The sequence below is a fragment of the Aquarana catesbeiana genome, linkage group LG08, assembly GCF_042186555.1.
Source record: "Aquarana catesbeiana isolate 2022-GZ linkage group LG08, ASM4218655v1, whole genome shotgun sequence".
NCBI lineage: Eukaryota > Metazoa > Chordata > Amphibia > Anura > Ranidae > Aquarana > Aquarana catesbeiana.
Window position 1 is genome coordinate 165,454,984 of NC_133331.1, and position 21,370 is coordinate 165,476,353.

The window sequence follows — 21,370 nt, forward strand, 5'->3', positions numbered from 1 at the left end:
TTTTTTTTTTTTTTTTTAAAGTTTGCCATTGCTTTTTAGTAGTAAATACAGTTTTGCACAATCTCACTTGGCTTGTTCTTATGCGTGCTTATGATCTGTGTTAAAAATCCATTATTCATTTTTGTTTTTCCAGGGGATATTCAACCAATTCCAGTGTAGCAGTGAGAAGGTACTACCATCTGATGCTCTGCGCAGTGCCCTTGCCAAGACGTTTCAAGATGAACAGCGTTTCCAGCTGGGTATTATGGATGATGCAGCAGAATGCTTTGTAAGTAGAAGTGTTTTGTCCCAATTTGCACCCCCTTTTTTCTTTTTTTTAAATAGATCTTCCATTTATGTGAAGGGTTATTTTGGGTCTAAATCTGATATTAATGCCTGTCAGCTTATGTTTTGGTCATCTCCAGGCACTGCTGTCATTTTATTGATTATTTAGGGTTTTGTCTCAGTGGGACAGAAAGTAACAGAAATTTAAAATTTTACCCCGGAACAGGAAGCTCCCAATGTAGAACAGTCAAAGGTGGCATTTCCTTCTTTATGGGGAGATTTCACTCTCACCTAATGTTTTTTTGGAACAGGAAGAAAGGTAAATCTCTCCAGTGGGAACACAGACAAAATAAAACCTGGCAGAGGGTCTTGCCCTTTCCACACTTTGTCAAAAAGTTGAATATGGTTTTGGCTGGCTTGGTTGTTTTAAGTGATGAAAGATGCAAAGAATATCTGGCAAGGTATATTTTAAACAGAGAAACTGGGTCATTTAATCACCAGTTCAGGTTTGACATTTCCTAATTAGTCTGGCAGCCATCTAGAGTCAGCATTTTGGAGTGACCTCAATATTACAAAAACCTTTGAAGTGCCACCTTGTTTTGGCATTATATCCCAAGGGCTGGTCTACAGTTAGTGTGTTAAAGGCTTACTTATTGTTGTCTTACTAAGTGGATTCTTCATTTTCAGCATTAAATGATATAGCATTAATGGTATGATAAAATACTTTTTATAAATTAAATTTTCTAATTGAACACTTAAAGAGCAACTACCCAAATAAATACGGTATTGTGTTCTAAAAAATTAATGTAGTTAATACTTGTAATGATCGTATGTACAGATCATGTTGTTCACCAGGACTGACCCTGCAGGGACTATGGGTAAAATATAACACTGCCGGGAGAACTTCATCAGTTGTAGTAATTTTTTTTTTTTTTTTTTTTTTTAATGCTAAGAAAATTCCTACCATATGAATAAAGGATAACCAATTGAAGCATGTACCTGCTAGAGTTATAGTTTACCCCAATTTGCATGTGAATGTGGTAAAAATGTCAATAAAGACATGTAAAATAAAAGGAATCTGAATAAGGAATACCAGCATCACATATATTAAATGCATTGTTGAAAATTCAGCAGGTTAAAAATGAATGAGCTGGCTGCACAGAGAGCTCCTCCATGTACAAAAAAAGTGTCAATGGGCCTAACTAGCCTCTCTTCATACCTTGAAATGTATAAATTCATTTTAGAGACATTCTCATGAGGCTCAACAGTGTATGGCTTAGTAGGCTAAATAGTTTTTCGTTCATTCATTTGGTGCCCACATCGGAAAGGCTAATTTATAATGTGTAGAATAAATTAATAGTGTAAAATTACCATAGGCTGAAATGTTTACAGACTTATTTTCTGATCCCTATAAAAAAGGTTAGTCTTTTTGAAGTTTATCAAAAGGGGTAAATCTTTTAAAGAATAGATGAAATGTAAAGATAATATTTCCCACTATTGGATGTATTATTGAGTACTGGTCACTTTGTAAACTTTGCATGGGCAGCCCCTGCTGAACTTGCCAAATTTCGATTCATTTATTGCCCCTCCGGCTCGACAGAATTCGATCTAACAATCAACTTTTGTCAAATGTGACTGAAAACGTTTCATTCATTTGTTCAGCGACTGCGGTGCTGATCAGTGTATTCTGACAGCAGAGTCCCCATTGTTGCAATGCAATAACACAGTAAGTAGAATTCCTCTGTCCACCTCGATTGCGTGGATGCAGTAATCTCAATTGTACAAACAAATCTATGGCCAGCCTTAGTAAAGAATCTTGGTTTTGCCTGCCTGAAATATGTTAAGTGCTTTTTACTTTATAATTGAATGCCACATTGAGACTGGGGTATATGGCATTCAGTGTTTATTTTAAATCAAATACATTATGTTTGACTTTTTAACACTATAGTGTGGATAATATTGGTGTGCAGGTACATAGATGATATAGGGCAGTAGTATGTAATTCTAAGATGGCAATCCTATATGCTACTACCCTTTCATTATTGTGCTTCCATTTGAAATAGATGCATATGAATTTCATGCATGTGCTGCCAGCATTTCTTGGTATTATCCTCATTCCAGCCAAAGTTTTGCGTTGAAGGGTTGTTATCTTACGGTTTCGGCAACAATGTTGTCAATGAAACTAGAACTGACGGGAGGGACACAGCATTACAAAGCCTGTTGAGGTTCTAGCCTTCCCTTTTCTAAAACTTTTCGTTGCAGTTGTGTCCCTGTTGGAGAGCTATCCCATCACGTCTTTTCCCAGTTAGTTTTCACTGCAAGAGAACCATAGACAGCAATACAAATATGACAGAAGTGTAAAACTTTCCCACTCATTACAAAACTTTCACAGCTAAGCAGTGAATTTTATTGTGTCAGAAATGGTAAACCATGGGGTTACGTCATTGTACAGAATCTGAATGGCAGGCCCTCACCTCCTGCCGTCTCCAAGAAACAGGTTTGCAATTGGCTGTGTGGTTGTGAACTTTGGATTCACCCTGCTAATGACAACTGGTGGACAGAAAACCAAAGTACGAACTTTTAAGGTAGAGACAGCCGATATTAAGGGCCATGCCACAAAACTATTTGGGTAACAACTACAAAATCACTTTTATTAGCATTTTGTTGCTGAGCAAAATTGAACACTGAGTATTAGAGCTGCATTCATACCCGAGCAGAGCTTTTTTCAGGCGTTTTTATTTGAGAGTTCTTAAAGCAGTTGTAAAGGCAGAACAATTTTTATCTTAATGCATTGTATGCATTAAGATAGAAAGCATTCTGTGTGCAGCAGCCTCCCCAGCACCACCTAATACTTACCGGAGTCCCTAGATCGTTTGGGACTCTCCTCCTGATTGGCTAAGACATAACAGCAGCACCATTGGCTCCCGCGGCTGTCAATCAAGGTCAGTTAGCCAATCAGGGATGAGAGTGGGAAGGGCCAAACTGCAGCTCCGTGTCTGAATGGACACATGGAGCTGCAGCTTGGCTCGGGTGCCCCATAGCAAGCTGCTTGCTGTGGGGGCACTCAGCAGGAGGAAGGGGCCAGGAGCAGCAAAGTAGGACCCGAGAAGAGGAGGATCCTGGCTGCTCTGTGCAAATCCACTACACAGAGCAGGTAAGTATAACATGTTTGTTTTTTTAAACGAGACTTTGCAATTACTTAAAGCATTTTTAGAGGTGTATTACAAGCCATTTTGTTCAATTAAGCTTTGACAAGAAGGTGTTTTTGTTTAGCCAATAGGAAGCACTAGAGGGAGGAGAGGTGGAGGAGTTGGAGATGGGGGGTGAGGTGGAGGGACAAGCTGCTGTTTGAGCAGAAACCGCACGACAAAATGCTCATAAAACAATCATGTTGTGCATTTTCAGGTGTTCCTATTGAAGTCTATGGGGCCCAATCTGCTTCCAGTCTTCCAAAAAAGAAGCATGTGTACTTTTTTTGAGCGACAAGCATTTTGTTACAGGCGACAGAATGCTCAGATATATAACAGGGGCCATTGAAATGAATAGGATTTGCTATGTTAAACATTTTAGAGCTTCAAGCAGAAATGCGCTCAGGTGTGAATGGGGCCTAAGCAACAAAAAAGTTTGCCATATACAGCAGCTATATAGCTCAGTCACCAAAAAGGTCTTTTTTCAGCATTTGAAGCTAGCTACAAAATTGCTTCATTGAATTACTTATGCTATCCAAGGTAGGTACTATGTATGATGGCACACCAAAGATCTGTAATATCTGTAACATTCAAAATGCTTGGTGCTGCCAGATTTTTCATCCCATGCCTTCACAATAAAGATTTAGTGCGATAGGAAGCCTCCTAGATCTTTTTGGAGGCTCTAGGTGAGAGCGTTTCAGGACAAAAGCCAGTACTTAAAGCGGACCTTCGGTCATTTTTTCTACTTTCCATCGATTAAATTTTCTGTCCTTGTTTTAACTTTGAATAGTAAAACGTTTTTTTTTCTGCAAGTAAACACCTTATACAGCCCACTTCCTGTTTCTTGTCTGGCAAATAGCCTAGGCTTGTGACATCATGCACAGCTCTCTTTCTCACTCTTGTGAGAGTTTGCCAGGAAGGGAAGGGGGTGAGTCATAAAAGGGCCAATGAGAGCTGGAGGTGCGCCTCTGTGTATCTGTGCAAATCCAGGAAGTGAAAGGGCAGTAGCTTCAGCTGCCCACAGTTAAAATGGTTGCAGCCAGACTCAGTGGAGGGAGATTTCTGCAGCATATTTGGCAAGTGCAGAATCATATTATATATAAAATAATATGCAAAGTGGTTGGAGGGAAGCTTCAGAATGGCAAAGATGTTTTTATTACGAATTATGTGAGCAGACTGCAGTTCCTCTTTAAAGTGGTTGTAAACCCTAGGGAAAGGGAAGGGGATCACCGCTCCAGGTGGAAATGTGGGTATAAGACTCTCCTCGGAACTGGAACACCAGGTGCCAGCCAAGCATATAGCAATATGAGGAAAAAAGGAAGCTCTGGACAGCCGCACTCTGGAATATAGTCTTTATTTGTAAAAAGTCCAACAGATACAAGCCACAGCAAAAAATAGCTGCTGCAACTATGACTAAGCACTGTTAAATGTGAAATGCGTCAGCTTGTTTGTCCCATTTTTTGCTATGGCTTGTATCTGTTGGACTTTTCACAAATAAAGGCTATATTCCGGAGTGCGGCTGTCCAGAACTTTCTTTTTTCCTCATAAGGTTGTAAATCCTTACAGACCACTTTGTGCTACAGGTAAGCCTATAATAAGGCTTACCTGTAGCTACCCAGGATATCTCCTAAACCCTGTATTTGCATGTGCCGACATCATCGGCACATGCGCACTGATACAAACTGAAGCAATGGCACGTATGTGCCGTTGCTTCAATGAGTGTGCCCTTACCGCGCGCAAGCACGTGAGTGACGTCATCGCGGCTCCGGCCAATCACAGCACCGGAGCCACTATACCCGGAAGTAACCCCTGGGAGTGATGTCGGCCACCAGAACGGTGTATGGGCACCGCAGCGAGGGCTTCCATCTCAGGTGAGTATTACATAATGAGCTAGTATGCCATGCATACTAGCTCATTATGCCTTAGTCTTGCAGATGTTAGTTTTTTTTTTTTACAACCACTTTAAGAAAATTGATATATTTGCATATAACTTCCTATGTCTCTGGAGCGATGGTGATACACCCACAGCTTCTCAATATGAATATGTTAATAAGCCACACCCCCCCCCCCCCGCCCCCCTTCCTTTTCTCCATGCCACTACCACACATGCTAAAATCCTAAAAAATATTGTTGCAATATTGTTCTAACTAATTTTAGAATTACAGCAGTATCCAAGCAATGTTTTAGCATCTTTTAGGGAATTTTAATCATAAAATTTGGTCAAGCCTACGCAGTTGTACTGCTTTCGACTTCTTCAGCTGGCAGATTGCTTACAAAATTTTGTAACAAACTTTTCTATGTACAGGAAAACCTTCTAATCCGCCTCCACATTCACATCGCAGATGAGTCCAAAGAAGATATCTGCACTGCACAGCACTGTATTTCTCATCAGAAGTTTGCAATGACTCTGTTTGAACAGGTATGGTCCATTTTGTTCATAATGACACATTACAGATGCTACACTGATCAACACACGTTGTTCATATAACTAGTTACGTCTTTCCAAGGAAGTGAAAGCCTTTCTCTACTATCCTTCCTCTGGAGGTTGCTAGCAGTACCTTAAAAGATGGTGGATTGATCTCGTGCCTCACAGTACCCATGAAGCTCAGCAGGGGGGCACCACACCAACCACCATTGTAACAAGGCATTCTTTAAATGCCCCACCAGTGTAAAGGGGCTTTGTAGTAACTCCGAAGAAAACAATAAAAAAGCGACTGAACGTTGGGCAAGACTTTACGGTGTAGTAGTAAATACTCCAATTGAATAATATTCCAAATGGAATCTGCAACTTAGAATAAAAGCTTGTGGAAAATTTACCACATACAGTATCTCATAAAAGTGAGTACACCCCTCACATTTTTGTAAATATTTTTTGTATAACAGTGTAAATTTGCTGTCCCCTCAAAATAACTCAACACACAGCCATTATTGTCTAATCGCTGGCAACAAAAGTGAAAATGTCCAAATTGGGCCCAAAGTGTCAATATTTTGTGTGGCCACCATTTTTTTTCCAGCACTGCCTTAACCCTCTTGGGCATGGAGTTCACCAGAGCTTCACAGATTGCCACTGGAGTTCTCTTCTACTCTAACATGGTGGATGTTAGAGACCTTGCACTCCTCCACCTTTCGTTTGAGGAAGCCCCACAGATGCTCAATAGGGTTTAGCTCTGGGGACATGCTTGGCCAGTCCATCACCTTTACCCTCAGCTTCTTTAGCAAGGCAGTGGTCTTCGTGGAGGTGGGTTTGGGGTCATTATCATATTGGAATACTGCCCTGCGGCCCAGTCTCCAAAGGGAAGGCATCATGTTCTGCTTCAGAATGTCACAGTACGTGTTGACATTCATGATTCCCTCAATGAACTGTAGCTCCCCAGTGCCAGCAGCACTCGTGCAGCCCCAGACGATGACAGTCCCACCACCATGCTTGACTGTAGGCAAGACACGCTTGTCTTTGTACTCCTCACCTAGTTGCCACCACACGCTTGACACCGTCTGAACCAAATAAGTTTATCTTGGTCTCATCAGACCACAAGACATGGTTACAGTAATCCATATCCTTAGTCTGCTTGTCTTCAGCAAACTGTTTGTAAACTGTTTGCGGGCTTTCTTGTGCATCATCTTTTGAAGAGGCTTCCTTCTGGGACAACAGCCATGCAGATCAATTTGATGCAGTGTGTGGCATGTGGTCTGAGCACTGACAGGCTGACCCCCCCCCCCCCATCCCTTCAACCTCTGCAGCAATGCTGGCAGCACTCATAGGTTTATTTCCCAAAGACAACGTTTGGATATGACACTGAGCACGTGCACTCAACGTCTTTGGTTGACCATGGTGAGGCCTGTTCTGAGTGGAACCTGTCCTGTTAAACTGCTGTATGGTCTTGGCCACCATGCTGCAGCTCAGTTTCAGGGTCTTGGCAATCTTCTTATAGCCTAGGCCATCCTTATGTAGAGCAACAATTCTTTTTTCAGATCCTCAGAGAGTTCTTTGCCATGAGGTGCTATGTTGAACTTCTAGTGACCAGTATGAGAGAGTGAGAGCGATAACACCAAATTTAACACACCTGCTCCCCATTCACACCTGTGACCTTGTAACACTAACGAGTCACATGACACCAGGGAGGGAAAATGGCTAATTGGGCCCAATTTGGACATTTTCACTTGGGGGTGTATTCACTTTTGTTGCCAGTGGTACTGCAAAAAGAATCACTGATGGCCTATTGTGGACCTTCTGTTGAAATTAAATGGAACAAATATAATAAGCATTATGTGTGACAGGTCATATATGGCTTAAGTCCCAAGAAATATGCATTTATAAATGTTGGAATTGCTTTCTGTTGTAAAATGTCTGACTGAGTGTGCATATGGGGTACCCTAAAACGTGGTTGACAGGTGGATGAAAAGTGCATCTCTGTATTTTCTATTTGAGCAAGGTTGGGGTGACTCGAAGCTTGCTTTTCAGCCAAAGCATTATAGCAAACTTGTACTGGTCACAGAAAATAGAAAGAAAGTAAGCTCATATCTTTTACTGTGTAACGTAGTCCATGAAGCACCCTGCCGGTGCACCTAACGACACAGGTCCAATGCTCAGGTGTGTTAGAGATGTGCCTAAGGATATGCAAATACTGACTTTTTAAAAGGTTTGTTGCATAGGAGATTTTGAAGGTCTACCATTGCTATCTGTAGGACAACGTGACAAAGCAGAGGTAACGTGAAGAACTTAAAAAGTGGATGTAAACGAAAAGTTTTTTTTTTTTTTTTTTAATTAAGACTTGTACCTTGTAGAGTATTTCATGTTATCTGTGCCCAGTCTTGCCACAAAGAGTTAATACAGCTCTGAGCAATCCTCTTATCTTTTTTCAGTAAGATAAAAATGGACACACAGAGAAATAATTGTCAGTTTCTTCCCCCTTGTTGTGACAGGCGATTTCCTTATCTCATGCACAAGCCTGAGAGAGGCATTCTGTGTACTTCACATTCCCTCCTCCATTCTTCTCCTGCTCTCCACTGGAGATGGCTGTGTATGTGCATATGCGCAGGAGTGACATGGGCCCATGAGAACGCTCTGTTTCTTTACAGAACGCGCTCGGCCACTCCTGTGCCCACGCTTTAGACTCCCCAGGCGCAAGGTTCATCCTCGCGTCGATGGCTGGCCAAGGGGAGTGTAGAGGTGGGCGGGGAGTCTTCTGACATCAAATCTCTGCCCGCCGAGTGCCGGACAGGAGACCCGCTTACAGAATCCAGAGTTTTTCTGGGCTAGTAACACAAAGGGGAGATATTTGACAGTTAAAGGATACACGCAGGAGGCATGTATATCCTTATAAATAAGCACTATGGCAGTGGTTTAGAAATGATGAGAGTGGATTTACATCCACTTCAGGTCCCGCCCATAGTCAAATGACGTCCGCAGGAGGGATCTCCCATCCCGGGCGGGCGTCGTATGATGTCCTGGGCTTCCCGGCCTTCTGGGGGGGTGCGCGCACGCCCCGTCACTTGGGAGCCGATGCGTGTGCATCGCGGTCGCCGGGCACCCGCGATTGCCCGGTAACAGAGCTGGGACATGGATCTGTATGTGGTAAACACACAGATCCACGTCCTGTCGCGAGAGGAGACCGATCATGTGTTCCGTGTACAGAGGAACACCGATCGGTCTCCTCCCCTTGTGAGTCCCCTCCCCCTACAGTTAGAATCACTCCCTAGGTAACACATTAACCCCTTGATCGCCCCCTAGTGTTAACCCCTCTCTTGCCAGTGACATTAATACAGTAATTAATGCATTTTTATAGCACTGATCGCTGTATAATTGTCAGTGGTCCCAAAATGGTGTCAAAATTGTCCGATATGTCTGCCGCAATGTCAGTCAGGATAAAAATCGCAGATCGCCGCCATTACTAGTAAAAAAATTTTTTTTAAAAAGTACTAAAAATGCCATAAAACTATTCCCAATATTGTAGACACTAACTTTTGTGCAAACCAATCAATATACACTTATTGCGATTTTTTTTTATTTTTTTACCAAAAATATGTAGAAGAAGAATACACATCGGCCTAAATTGAGGAAATTTTTTTTTTTTTAAATTGGGATATTATAGCAAAAAGTAAAAAATATTGTGTTTTCTTTTCAAACCTGTCGCTCTTCTTTTGTTTATAGCGCAAAAAATAAAAAACGCAGAGATTAACAAATACCACCAAAAGAAAGCTCTATTTGTGGGGAAAAAATGATAAAAACTTTATTAGGGTACAGTGTTGCATGATCTCGCAATTGTCATTCAAATATGCAACAGCGCTGAAAATTGGCCTGGGCAGAAAGGGGGTGAAAATGCCCTGTATTGAACTGGTTAAGGGTGTCTTCTCTTCATTGCTAGATATAAGAGGGATACTGCGCTATATAAAGTGTACAATGTGATGAGCTGCAACTAAAAAGTGTTATACGACACTGCAGATATACAAAGCAAAGAGTCGCGCTAGAAAAGTGCAAAAACTGAGTGCATCAAACTAAATGGTAGACAAAATATAGTGCATCAAATAAATGAATGCAGATACGTGTATACCAAAAATTGCAAATAAATTATAATAAAAGAATATGTGAAAATTACTAAAAATTGTCCAGTGACTTAATGAAAAAAAACAAAAAAATTAATTCATGTTGTAGAAAAGTGGACAAGATAAAACATAAAGAGTCCAATTATGATGATGATCCAAAAGTGATGTGCCATGAGGTTCCACATTAAAGTGACAAGTGAAAAAAATATCCTCCACCACAGAAAGGACTGCCGCTTACCGGAAATCGGTGGTCCCTTATTACAGGGGACCACACTGGGCGAGTAGCTGTAACCCCAGCCCGGGATCTACCTGGCATATACTGGACTCCTCAGCGTCAGCAGGAATGGTCAGCAGATAGATCAGTAATGGGCAGTATGTTCACCTAAAAAACAAAAAGTCCCACATAGCGTAAATCCTTAACATTTATTAGTGACCACGCCCGCTAGTGACGAAACGACGTAGGGAGGAGGAGCAACGTTCTGACGTCACCGCTGCACGTTCAGTCCCAGAAGTTACGGGCTGTTTGGAAGCCGGCCGGCTCATCTTTATATGCTTATCTTGCCTGTTTATATCCTTTGATTTGTAAGTGTCCCTTTGTCTCTTTTTTAATCTTAATAAATGTTAAGGATTTACGCTATGTGAGACTTTGTTTTTTTTGTGAACATACTGCCCATTACTGATCTATCTGCTGACCATTCCTGCTGACGTTGAGGAGTCCAGTATATACCAGGGAGATCCCAGGCTGGGGTTACAGCCACTCGCCCAGTGTGGTCCACTGTAATAAGGGACCATCGATTTCTGGTGAACGGCAGTCCTTTCTGTGGTGGAGGATATTTTTTTCACTTGTCACTTTAGTGTGGAACCACACGGCACATCACTTTTGGATCATCATCATAATTGGACTCTTTTTATGTTTTATCTTGTCCACTTTTCTGCAACATGAATTGATTTTTTTGGTTTTTTTCATTAAGTCACTGGACAATTTTTAGATATTTTCTCATATTCTTTTATTATAATTTATTTGCAATTTTTGGTATACACGTATCTGCATTCATTTGTTTGATGCACTATATTTTGTCTACCATTTAGTTTGATGCACTCAAGTTTTGCACTTTTGTTTTGAGTCTTTTTAATTTAAATTTATGTCATTTAGTGTGACTTTTTGGCACCTATCATTGGGAGCATATGTCATTTTGTATATTATTTTCACTATCTAGCGCATTTCTTCTCTTCATTGCTGCCTTTGTTTTGTATTACGTCTGACCAGTAGAAGAGTTTACTTTAATTGCTTCTAATTAACCAAATATTTTTGCCTTATTAAGTGCAGGTAACTTATAGTGAGGTGTGGCCACAAGATGCAAAATAGCTTCAGTGGCTGCCAAAATGCTGGGAAAATGCACCTGAGCTGGCAAATTAAAATCCTCAGTTTCCTCTCATCTTCATATAGGGCTGGAAAAATGCCTATAAAAAAATCTATGAGCAGTTTAAGCTAAACAGTTAATCAGCTTGACAAATTATCCTGAGCTGGCTGGCTGAAGAACAGCCTGTGTTGCCACCACCCTAAAAGATTTATTATTCTTATATAACATGTGGGCTTGTTTTTACAGTGTGTCTGTACTAGCTGTGGTGCCACGTCAGATCCATTGCCTTTTATTCAGATGGTGCATTATATCTCTACTACTGCACTTTGGTAAGATTAAGTGAAATCCTTAACAAAATATAAGAATGTTATTTCCGTATATGCATAAGTTAATTTCCTTACTGATCGTTAACTGGAAGAAACATGCCAGTATGCTGATGGATGAACTACCCTAGATTGGAACTAGTATGAGGTGTTCAGCATTTCTCTAAACTGAAAATATAATATTGGAAGTTGTTTATTAGACTTATGGGAGGATAAACAACTGCATGGTGAGATGCAGTAAATAAACCCTCCAACCAAGCATTTGATTTTTGGATTAAGGAAAATAGTGTAATTGAGCCAGGTTCACACCATTGCACTGCATTTTATACGGTTTACAAGCGGTTTTATACACGCTCCCATTGACTTTTATTAGACCGAGCGTTCTCATGAAGGTTTTGCATGCTGCATTTTTCAGAAGATGCATGGTCTAAAAGAAGTCAATGGGAGTGCACATATAACACACAAATAATTACTCCAAAAACCAGCTCACCGATGTGAACCTAGCCTTACTCTGGAGCAGTGGTCTCTAAACTGGGGCCCGGGTGCAGCCCTTTGCTTGCCTTTATCTGGCCTTTATCCAGCCTTTGGGGCACTATTCCTCCCACTGACATTAACAATGGGGCATAATTCCTGCCACTGACGCCAATGATGGGGCACTATTCCACCCACTATCACCAGCGAAGGGACACTTTTCCTCCCACTGACACCAATGATGGGACACTGTTACTGACGCCAGGACATTTTCTACTCCCACTGCCTACAGTCCGGCCCCTTTAAAGTCTAAAGGATAATAAACTGGCCCTTTGTTTAGAAAGTTTGGAGACCCATGCTTTAGAGTCCTTTTTGTACAGGTTTGGAAGGAGTAAGCCATACAAATCTCAGGTGAACAGCTAATAGGAAATACTAACTAGGACATTTAAGAACATGAACTACATGGGTGCCACTTCGTACATAAGATGAGCTCACATAGTCTCCCTGTCGATAATTCTTGGGAAGATATGTCTGTCTATAGCTATCTTTAGGAATGTGGGCCTCTTTTATCACAGAATACTATTAACTGTTTAGTAATGTCCTCAGTGATTCATAAACTTGCAGAACTGCTTTTGTCATATAGCAAAATACTTTATAGTGTGTATATATAGTCTACTCAAAGCAGACAATGTATTATGCTCTTTTAGTCATGAAGACTTTTATCACTTGTGACTCGGTTAGTAATATTTTACTAAAACATACTTTATTTTTTTTTCTTGTAAACATAGCAATCAGGCAATATGTATGTTGGAAAGAAGAGAAAAACCAACACCTGACATGTTTGGTGAATTATTACAGAAAGCAAGTACTATGGGAGACCTGAGGAACTGTCCAGTAAGTAATGATCTTTTTTGAAAGTATACATTTCATTTACTTTCTGTTTTGTAAGAAGAACCGTCTTTGCATTTACAGAGTAACTGTGGTGAGAAAATTAGAATCCGTCGTGTGCTTATGAACGCCCCTCAGATCATTACAATAGGATTGGTGTGGGATTCTGATCACTCGGATTTGGCTGAAGATGTTATACACAGCCTTGGGACCTGCCTGAAGCTTGGTGATGTGAGTTTCCTGTCGTTCTATGCTTTGGTATTGTTAATAGACCAGTTTATATAGTCAATTCATAGTCAATTGTTTACCTTTTTGTATACATAGCAAGTATATATGTGGTATACAAGTATATACATGGAGATTTGTGACAGTGAAACCAGTTTGGCTCCAGTTTTAATAAGCTGACCTCAATAAGTTTGCAATCAAGGTAAATTCTGTGGATCAGGCAGAGAGTTTTGAAGACCCTAAGCAAAGGATTAGTGGTAGTACTGTAGCAGTGTGGTTAAGGCTGTTTATAACGGTCATTGCCAGGTTTCTGACATCTGAATATGTTTAGCTTTTGATTGTTAACATTTTAATATGGTGTCCAATCGGTATGTAATTGCTGTTTGTTTCTGATCCTAACTTGCAACATATAATATTTTACTTTAATGCTTTCCTTTTGTTTTTCTATTGATGCAATGACTTCCACTGAGTAAAATCTAACAATTGGCTTTATGGCTTCTTCATAATGTAAATTAACTGGGGAACGGCTTAGCAGTTTATTTATTTATTTATTTTTTTAATAAGGCAAGGCCAGAAGATAAGTGAACTATTATAGGTGAACTCCAGGCAAAAATAATAAAACATAAAGAAAAATTATGCATTTCTTAAAACTATTAAGTATACATTTAAAGAGGAAGTAAACCCTGATGGGTTTTACTTCCCTTTTTTCCCCCCTGCAAAGTAAAAGCATAATGTGCTAGTATGCATTGCATACTAGCACATTATGTCAAACTTGCCTGCAAACGAAGCCTGTGATGTCGCCACTGCAGGCCGCATCAATGTTCGCCCCTCTTCCTTCCGGGGACCGCGGACTCCGGCTCTGTGACTTGCCGGAGTTGTGTGACGGCACTCGCTAGTGAAGAAATGTCACGGAGGGCCGTTTCTTCACAGCACATGCGCCGATTACATCATTGGCGCAGTGTACAGCAAAACAGTGCACGTTTAGGAGATATTTACAGTACCTATAAGTTGTAATAAGGCTTACCTATAGGTACAACTTACCAATGGAGGGCTGTACAACCTCTCTAAACGCTCCCCGACTGCTGCACGACGTTATACGTCGGCAGAATGGCAAGGGTGGGCTCCGCCGCATTTACCGTGACCGCGGGTCCCTTCCTAAAGATAGCTGGTGCCCGCGATCGTGTCACTGAGAGGTAGAATGGGGAGATGCCTTTGTAAACAAAGCATTTCCCCGTTCTGCCTAGTGTCATGACAGAGATCACTGCTCTCTGTCATTGAGAGCAGTTGAGAGCAGTGATCGTTGTCATGTGTGTTGAAGCCCATCCCCCCACAGTTAGAATCACTCCCTAGGAAACGCTTAACCCCTTCATCGCCCCCTAGTGGTCAACCCCTCCAGTGTCATTTACACAATAATCAGTGCATTTTTATAGCACTGATTGCTGTATAAATGACAGTCGTCCCAAAATAGTGTCCGATGTGTCCGCCATAATGTCGCAGTCATGATAAAAATCGCAGATCGGCCACCATTACTAATAAAAAAAATTTATAAAAATGCCATAAAAATATCCCCTATTTTGTAAACACTATAAATTTTGCGCAAATCAATCAATATACACTTATTGAGATTTTTTTTTTTTTTTTTACCAAAAATATCTAGAAGAATACATATCGGTCTAAACTAAGGAAAAAAAATGTTTTTTTTATATATTTTTGGGGGATATTTATTATAGTAAAAAAAATTGCGTTTTTGTCAAATTTGTCACTCTTTTTTTATTTATAGCACAAAAAATAAAAACTGCAGATGCGATCAAATACCACCAAAAGAAAGCTCTATTTGTGGGAAAAAAAGGACGTAAATTTTGTTTGGGTACAACGTCGCATGACCGCACCATTGTCAGTTAAAGTGACGCAGTGCCAAATCGCAAAAAATGCTCTAGTCAGGAAGGGGGCAAATCCTTCCGGGGCTGAAGTGGTTAATGCAGCTGGTCTAAATTTTTCTTGACTTCACTCTGTATTTGTACAAGGAAAAAAAAAAAAAAAAACAGTATGAAAGAGAGGGCATGAGCACTCAGGAGTGAGCAGGGGGATGAACTTATTAGTATGTTGCTGCTTGATTGTCCAGTCATTAGGTTGGGGGGGGTCGTCTTTATTATTTTACATGCATAATTGTCAACAAGTCTAAGTTGCTTATCTTAAAAGGTTTTTTTTTTTGTCCAGTTATTTTATAGAGTTACAGATGACCGAGCAAAGCATTCTGAGCTGTATCTTGTAGGAATGATCTGCTACTATGGCAAGCATTACTCCACATTCTTCTTTCAAACCAAAATTCGCAAATGGATGTATTTTGATGATGCCCATGTAAAAGAGGTAAAATATTGATCTGCGTTTGAAAGAGATTCTTAAATATTAATGTGGAATGACACTAAAAATGAGTTATTTACATGTCTAGTGGCTGAAGCTTGTGCTTTCTTTTTATAAGTACTACTCTTTATTAAATGTATGGTCAGTTCAGCATTCTACTAGGGGTGCTGAATATAATCTTTGCATCGCGATTCAGCCATCCACAATTCTGCATTGATGCTATGACCGGCAAAATCAATTGGCGAATGACGTCATCCTGTGCACCGTGCCCTCTTTTTCCGCCTCCCGCCTAGCTGCTAACGTCATGCCCGGCATTGCAGTATTGCAGGCTGCTGCGGGAGACCCAATTGGGCGCCCCGACTACTGGACACGCTTGTCCTCCGTCCTCCTCGCACTCTCACAGACTATCCATCGGGTACTTGGTAGGTACTAGGTAACTGCACTTTAAAGAACATTAACCTCCCACGGGTTTCTTTCTTTCTGTAATAACTGTCATTTATCGAAGGATATGGTATCAATGGCAAGTAGGTGCAGAACTGCCAGCTTCATATTTCATCTAGCATTGTGTTTTTCTATCAGCAACATATTTATCCCCAGCAGCAAATAAACCAATAGTATATCTACCCAATAACAATACATTTACCTTTAGCTGCATAAATTTTCCCCCCTCCAGTGTATATACTGTACTTTGTACTGTCTGCTCTAATGTTGTAAAGCGCTGCGTAAACTGATGGCGCTATATAAAGCCTGAATAATAATACTTCCAGGGTTATATGTACCTTTCTTTATTATTATAGTGAGATTTGATAAATAGATACTAAAGGGTATTATTATTTTTTTTCTTTAAAATAAAATAGATGATATACGGCACTTACCTGCTGACTGTTTCCTGTAGTATCTCTGCATTCTCTGACCCTCTCTTTTATTATGTCTGCAGTCTCTGACCCTCTCTTGTAGTATATCTGCAGTCTCTGACCATCTCCTGTAGTATGCAGTCTCTGACCATCTCCTGTAGTATCTCTGCAGTCTCTGACCATCTCCTGTAGTATCTCTGCAGTCTCTGACCATCTCCTGTAGTATCTCTGCAGTCTCTGACCATCTCCTGTAGTATCTCTGCAGTCTCTGACCATCTGTAGTAGGTCTGCAGTCTCTGACCCTCTCTTGTATCATGTCTGCAGTCTCTGACCCTCTCTTGTATCATGTCTGCAGTCTCTGACCCTCTCTTGTATCATGTCTGCAGTCTCTGACCCTCTCTGGTATCATGTCTGCAGTCTCTGACCCTCTCTGGTATCATGTCTGCAGTCTCTGACCCTCTCTGGTATCATGTCTGCAGTCTCTGACCCTCTCTGGTATCATGTCTGCAGTCTCTGACCCTCTCTTGTATCATGTCTGCAGTCTCTGACCCTCTCTTGTATCATGTCTGCAGTCTCTGACCCTCTCTTGTATCATGTCTGCAGTCACTGACCCTCTCTGGTATCATGTCTGCAGTCTCTGACCCTCTCTTGTATCATGTCTGCAGTCTCTGACCCTCTCTTGTATCATGTCTGCAGTCTCTGACCCTCTCTGGTATCATGTCTGCAGTCTCTGACCCTCTCTTGTATCATGTCTGCAGTCTCTGACCCTCTCTGGTATCATGTCTGCAGTCTCTGACCCTCTCTTGTATCATGTCTGTAGTCTCTGACCCTCTCTGGTATCATGTCTGCAGTCTCTGACCCTCTCTGGTATCATGTCTGCAGTCTCTGACCCTCTCTTGTATCATGTCTGCAGTCTCTTACCATCCCCTGAATCATGTCTGCAGTCTCTGACCCTCTCTTGTATCATGTTTGCAGTCTCTGACCATCTCTTGTAGTGGGTCTTCACTCTGCAGTCTCTGACCCTCTCTTGTATCATGTATGCAGTCTCTGACCCTCTCTGGTATCATATCTGCAGTCTCTGACCCTCTCTTGTATCATGTTTGCAGTCTTTGACTCTCTCTTGTATCATGTCTGCAGTCTTTGACCCTCTCTTGTATAATGTCTGCAGTCTCTGACCATCTCCTGTAGTATGTCTGCAGTCTCTGAACATCTCCTCTAGTATTTTTTTTTTTTGGGGGGGGGTGCCTGGAGCTCCTCTTTAAGTTGTCTGCTGTGTTCAGACTTTGCTAAATGCAGGGAATGTTGTGTTTTTTTTTTTTTTTTGAACAGATAAAATAAGAAAATGGAGTTCTTCTGACTGCTTGAATTTTTGTTGATGAAAACCACGAGCAGTAATTGTGATGCATCGCAGAAACAAATCAACGTGATAATCTTAATCAAATCGTGAGACCATTGAAGATATGCACCTCCAGATTCTAATGGTGTTTTGTACGTTATGGAAGCTACAGTATCTCACAAAAGTGAGTACACCCCTTACATTTTTTTTTATATCTTTTCATGTGACAACACCGAAGAAATGACACTTTGCTACAATGTAAAGTAGTGAGTGTACAGCTTGTATTACAGTGTAAATGTGCTGTCCCCTCAAAATAACTCAACACACAGCCATTAATGTCTAAACCGCTGGCAACAAAAGTGAGTACACCCCTAAGTGAAAACATCCAAATTGGGCCCAATTAGCCATTTTCCCTCCCTCCATGTGACTCATTAGTGTTACAATGTCTCAGGTGTGAATAGGGAGCAGGTGTGTTAAATCTGGTGTTATCTCTCTCTCATACTGTTCACTGGAAGTTCAACATGGCACCTCATGGCAAAGAACTCTCTGAGGATCTGAAAAAAAAGAATTGTTGCTCTACATAAAGATGGCCTAGGCTATAAGAAGATTGGCAAGATCCTGAAACTGAGCTGCAATACGGTGGCCAAGACCATACAGCGGTGTAACAGGACAGGTTCCACTCAGAACAGGCCTCGCCATGGTTGACCAAAGAGGTTGAGTGCACGTGCTCAGTGTCATATCCAGAAGTTGTCTTTGAGAAATAGACGTATGAGTGCTACCTGTGAAGCTCTGGTGAACTCCATGCCCAAGAGGGTTAAGGCAGTGCTGGAAAATAATGGTGGCCACACAAAATATTGACACTTTGGGCCCAATTTGGACATTTTTGCTTAAGGGTGTACTCACTTTTGTTGCCAGCGGTTTAGACGTTAAAGCGGAGTTCCACACAAAAATGGAACTTCCGCTTTTCGGAACCCTCCCCCCCTCCGGTGTCATATTTGGCACCTTTCAGGGGGGAGGGGGGTGCAGATACCTGTCTAAGACAGGTATTTGCACCCACTTCCGGCATAGATTCCCATGGGAGTCTACGCCTCTTCCCGTCCCCACCGCACTGTCTCCTGGGAAACACACAGCTCCCAGGAGAGAGCGGGGACCACTTGGGACGCCCAGCGCGACTCGCGCATGCGCAGTAGGGAACCGGGAAGTGTAGCCGCAACGCTTCACTTCCTGATTCCCTCACCTAGGATGGCGGCGGCAGCTGCCGAGAACCGAGCGGGTTCTCGGCGTCGCCTGCCGACATCGCTGGACCCTGGGACAGGTAAGTGGCCATGTATTAAAAGTCAGCAGCTGCAGTATTTATAGCTGCTGGCTTTTAATATTTTTTTTTTTTTTGGCGGTGTGGGTGGACCCCCGCTTTAATGGCTGTGTGTTGAGTTATTTTGAGGACAGCAAATGTACACTGTTAGACAAGCTGTACACTCACTACTTTACATTGTAGCAAAGTGTCATTTCTGCAGTGTTGTCACATGAAAAGATATAATAAAATATTTACAAAAATGTGAGGGGTGTCTCACTTTTGTGAATACTGTGTGTGGATTCTGCTTATGATGGTGTTCTGAAATAAAGGACATGAAGGTTTTACTTCCACGTACAAACATGATCCATTATTTCACACATTTTATATAAGATTTTTTTTTAAATAAAACAAATCTAGACAGTCCATTCCCCTATATTTTAACCAGAGACATCAAAAAAATGATTTGGTACCAAACCAGCTACATTTTTGACAATTTATTTAAAGTCTTCCTGTGTTAGAAATTACAATTAACTGACTGAAACAATTAACCATTTCCTACAATCTGTGGATATGGTGACATCCACTTTTGTACAATTGATTTTGTAGCAATAAACCATTTTTAGCTCAGTCCCAGTTTCAGGTTAGCTGGACTATCTGGAGCATTCAAGTGCCTCGGGATACTCGAAAATGAATTGCATGCAATATTGGTTTTAAAAATATTGTTAAAATATTGAACCACATCCTTCCAATATCGTACCAACTTGGGGCATCTCCAGAGATGGATAAATTCCCCCTGGAGCCTCTCCACAACAAGCACAATTGACACCATCTCTAGAACCTGCTTTGTGCAGAATATAAGGGGTTTAGTATGTCCTTTGAACAATAAATAATGGAGTTCGTCTCTGAGAAGCTGATTGAGACAGAAGGAATGGTTTTTAGTACCTCTGACCACTCATATTATGAATAATTTTCAATTTCTCAAGACCACTGCTCTCTATATTTCAAAGAGTTCCTCAGTAAACATTTATGGATTTAAATATTATACACAAAAAAAATGACATCCTTTGTACGAATAGATTTTTTTCTATCAATATTTTATACTATGATATGTCACAGAAGTTATTTTCTCTAATGAGTTGAATGCAGGGCGCAGTTGCAAAAATTGAAAAATGGAATGTCTGAGTATGTAAAATGTCTTCTTGCAGCTGCTAAAATGATTGTAAGGAACCATTGTGATAGAACTGTGTACATTGCAAAATACCCCTCTGTTCCCAGAGAGTAAATCAAGTCCAGCCTTGTCATTTACTTATTAAACGAGTATCCCCACATAGGTAAAAAAGAGGTAAATGCGGGTTAGTTGTTCCAATGGCTCTTGCTGCTCTCAGCCAAGCCTGTGAGAGAGAGAGGAGAGAAGAGCAGCGCTACTGCAGACGGGCACAGCGCTGGATCTATGTCGGGCTCCGGTATATATTTGGGGGATGGGGCGGTCACTGGAGGGAGCTACTAATAAATGTTTTTTTTACTTTAATGCAGAGAATTACAGCCACTTTAAGGGAACCACAGTAGGATTATTGATTTATTCTTCCTCTACTCTATACACGTGTCCCGTTATATTCTTCTCTCATGCTTTCATGTTGGCTTTAAAGAATTACGTTTTCTTTACTATAGAAGCCCTTAGGGCACCCCAAATGATCAAAGGTGAAACTGTAGCCTTTTAACATGCTATAAATATACTGAGATCAGAGTGAAGTAGTGGAGGATATAGGAAACATTCTTAATCAAGAATAGATTACGTTTCCAAACTGTGATTTTATCCCTGGAATTGCTTTTAATTGTATTACTATACAATGAACCTTTTTTAATGCCTATATGTGAGTATTTGTGTTACCGTATATTGTGTGTAGACCTATGCAGAAAAATGTAATTGTATGACATTTGATTGTATAATGACAACATAGTTTTGAATCCCGAATCTTACCAAAGAGTATGATCTGATATTCCTCATGCCAGGTAAACTACATTTTTTAGAGTCCATTTCTTTCTGGATACAGCTAAATGTACCCGCCTTTGTACAAAAATGTGAACACCCTGAAAATATGCAGAGTAATAGGAATCTACAACCTGACTAAAGTTAATCTTTTGCAAATGCTTCAGAGTATCGGCCATGGCATGTGTAAATAAATTATAGCCAGTTGTTTTGTGCTTTTTCCAATTCTTCGTTTAAAAAAAAAAAGAGGAAAAAGAGAAATAATTGTAGAGCAATTG

At 40.9% G+C, this 21,370-nt stretch overlaps 1 protein-coding gene across 7 annotated transcripts in view; it reads left to right on the forward strand.

The window, feature by feature from the left end:
- USP54 (ubiquitin specific peptidase 54) overlaps nt 1-21,370 on the forward strand; it is a 249,867-nt gene that overhangs the window by 149,454 nt on the left and 79,043 nt on the right. For all 7 annotated transcript variants that reach the window (XM_073596688.1, XM_073596689.1, XM_073596684.1 and 4 more), the window contains exons 4-9: nt 134-268; nt 5,758-5,871; nt 11,600-11,682; nt 12,936-13,041; nt 13,120-13,266; nt 15,478-15,627. In XM_073596688.1, the coding sequence (XP_073452789.1) occupies nt 134-268; nt 5,758-5,871; nt 11,600-11,682; nt 12,936-13,041; nt 13,120-13,266; nt 15,478-15,627 (735 nt within the window). The remainder of the gene's footprint in view (nt 1-133; nt 269-5,757; nt 5,872-11,599; nt 11,683-12,935; nt 13,042-13,119; nt 13,267-15,477; nt 15,628-21,370) is intronic.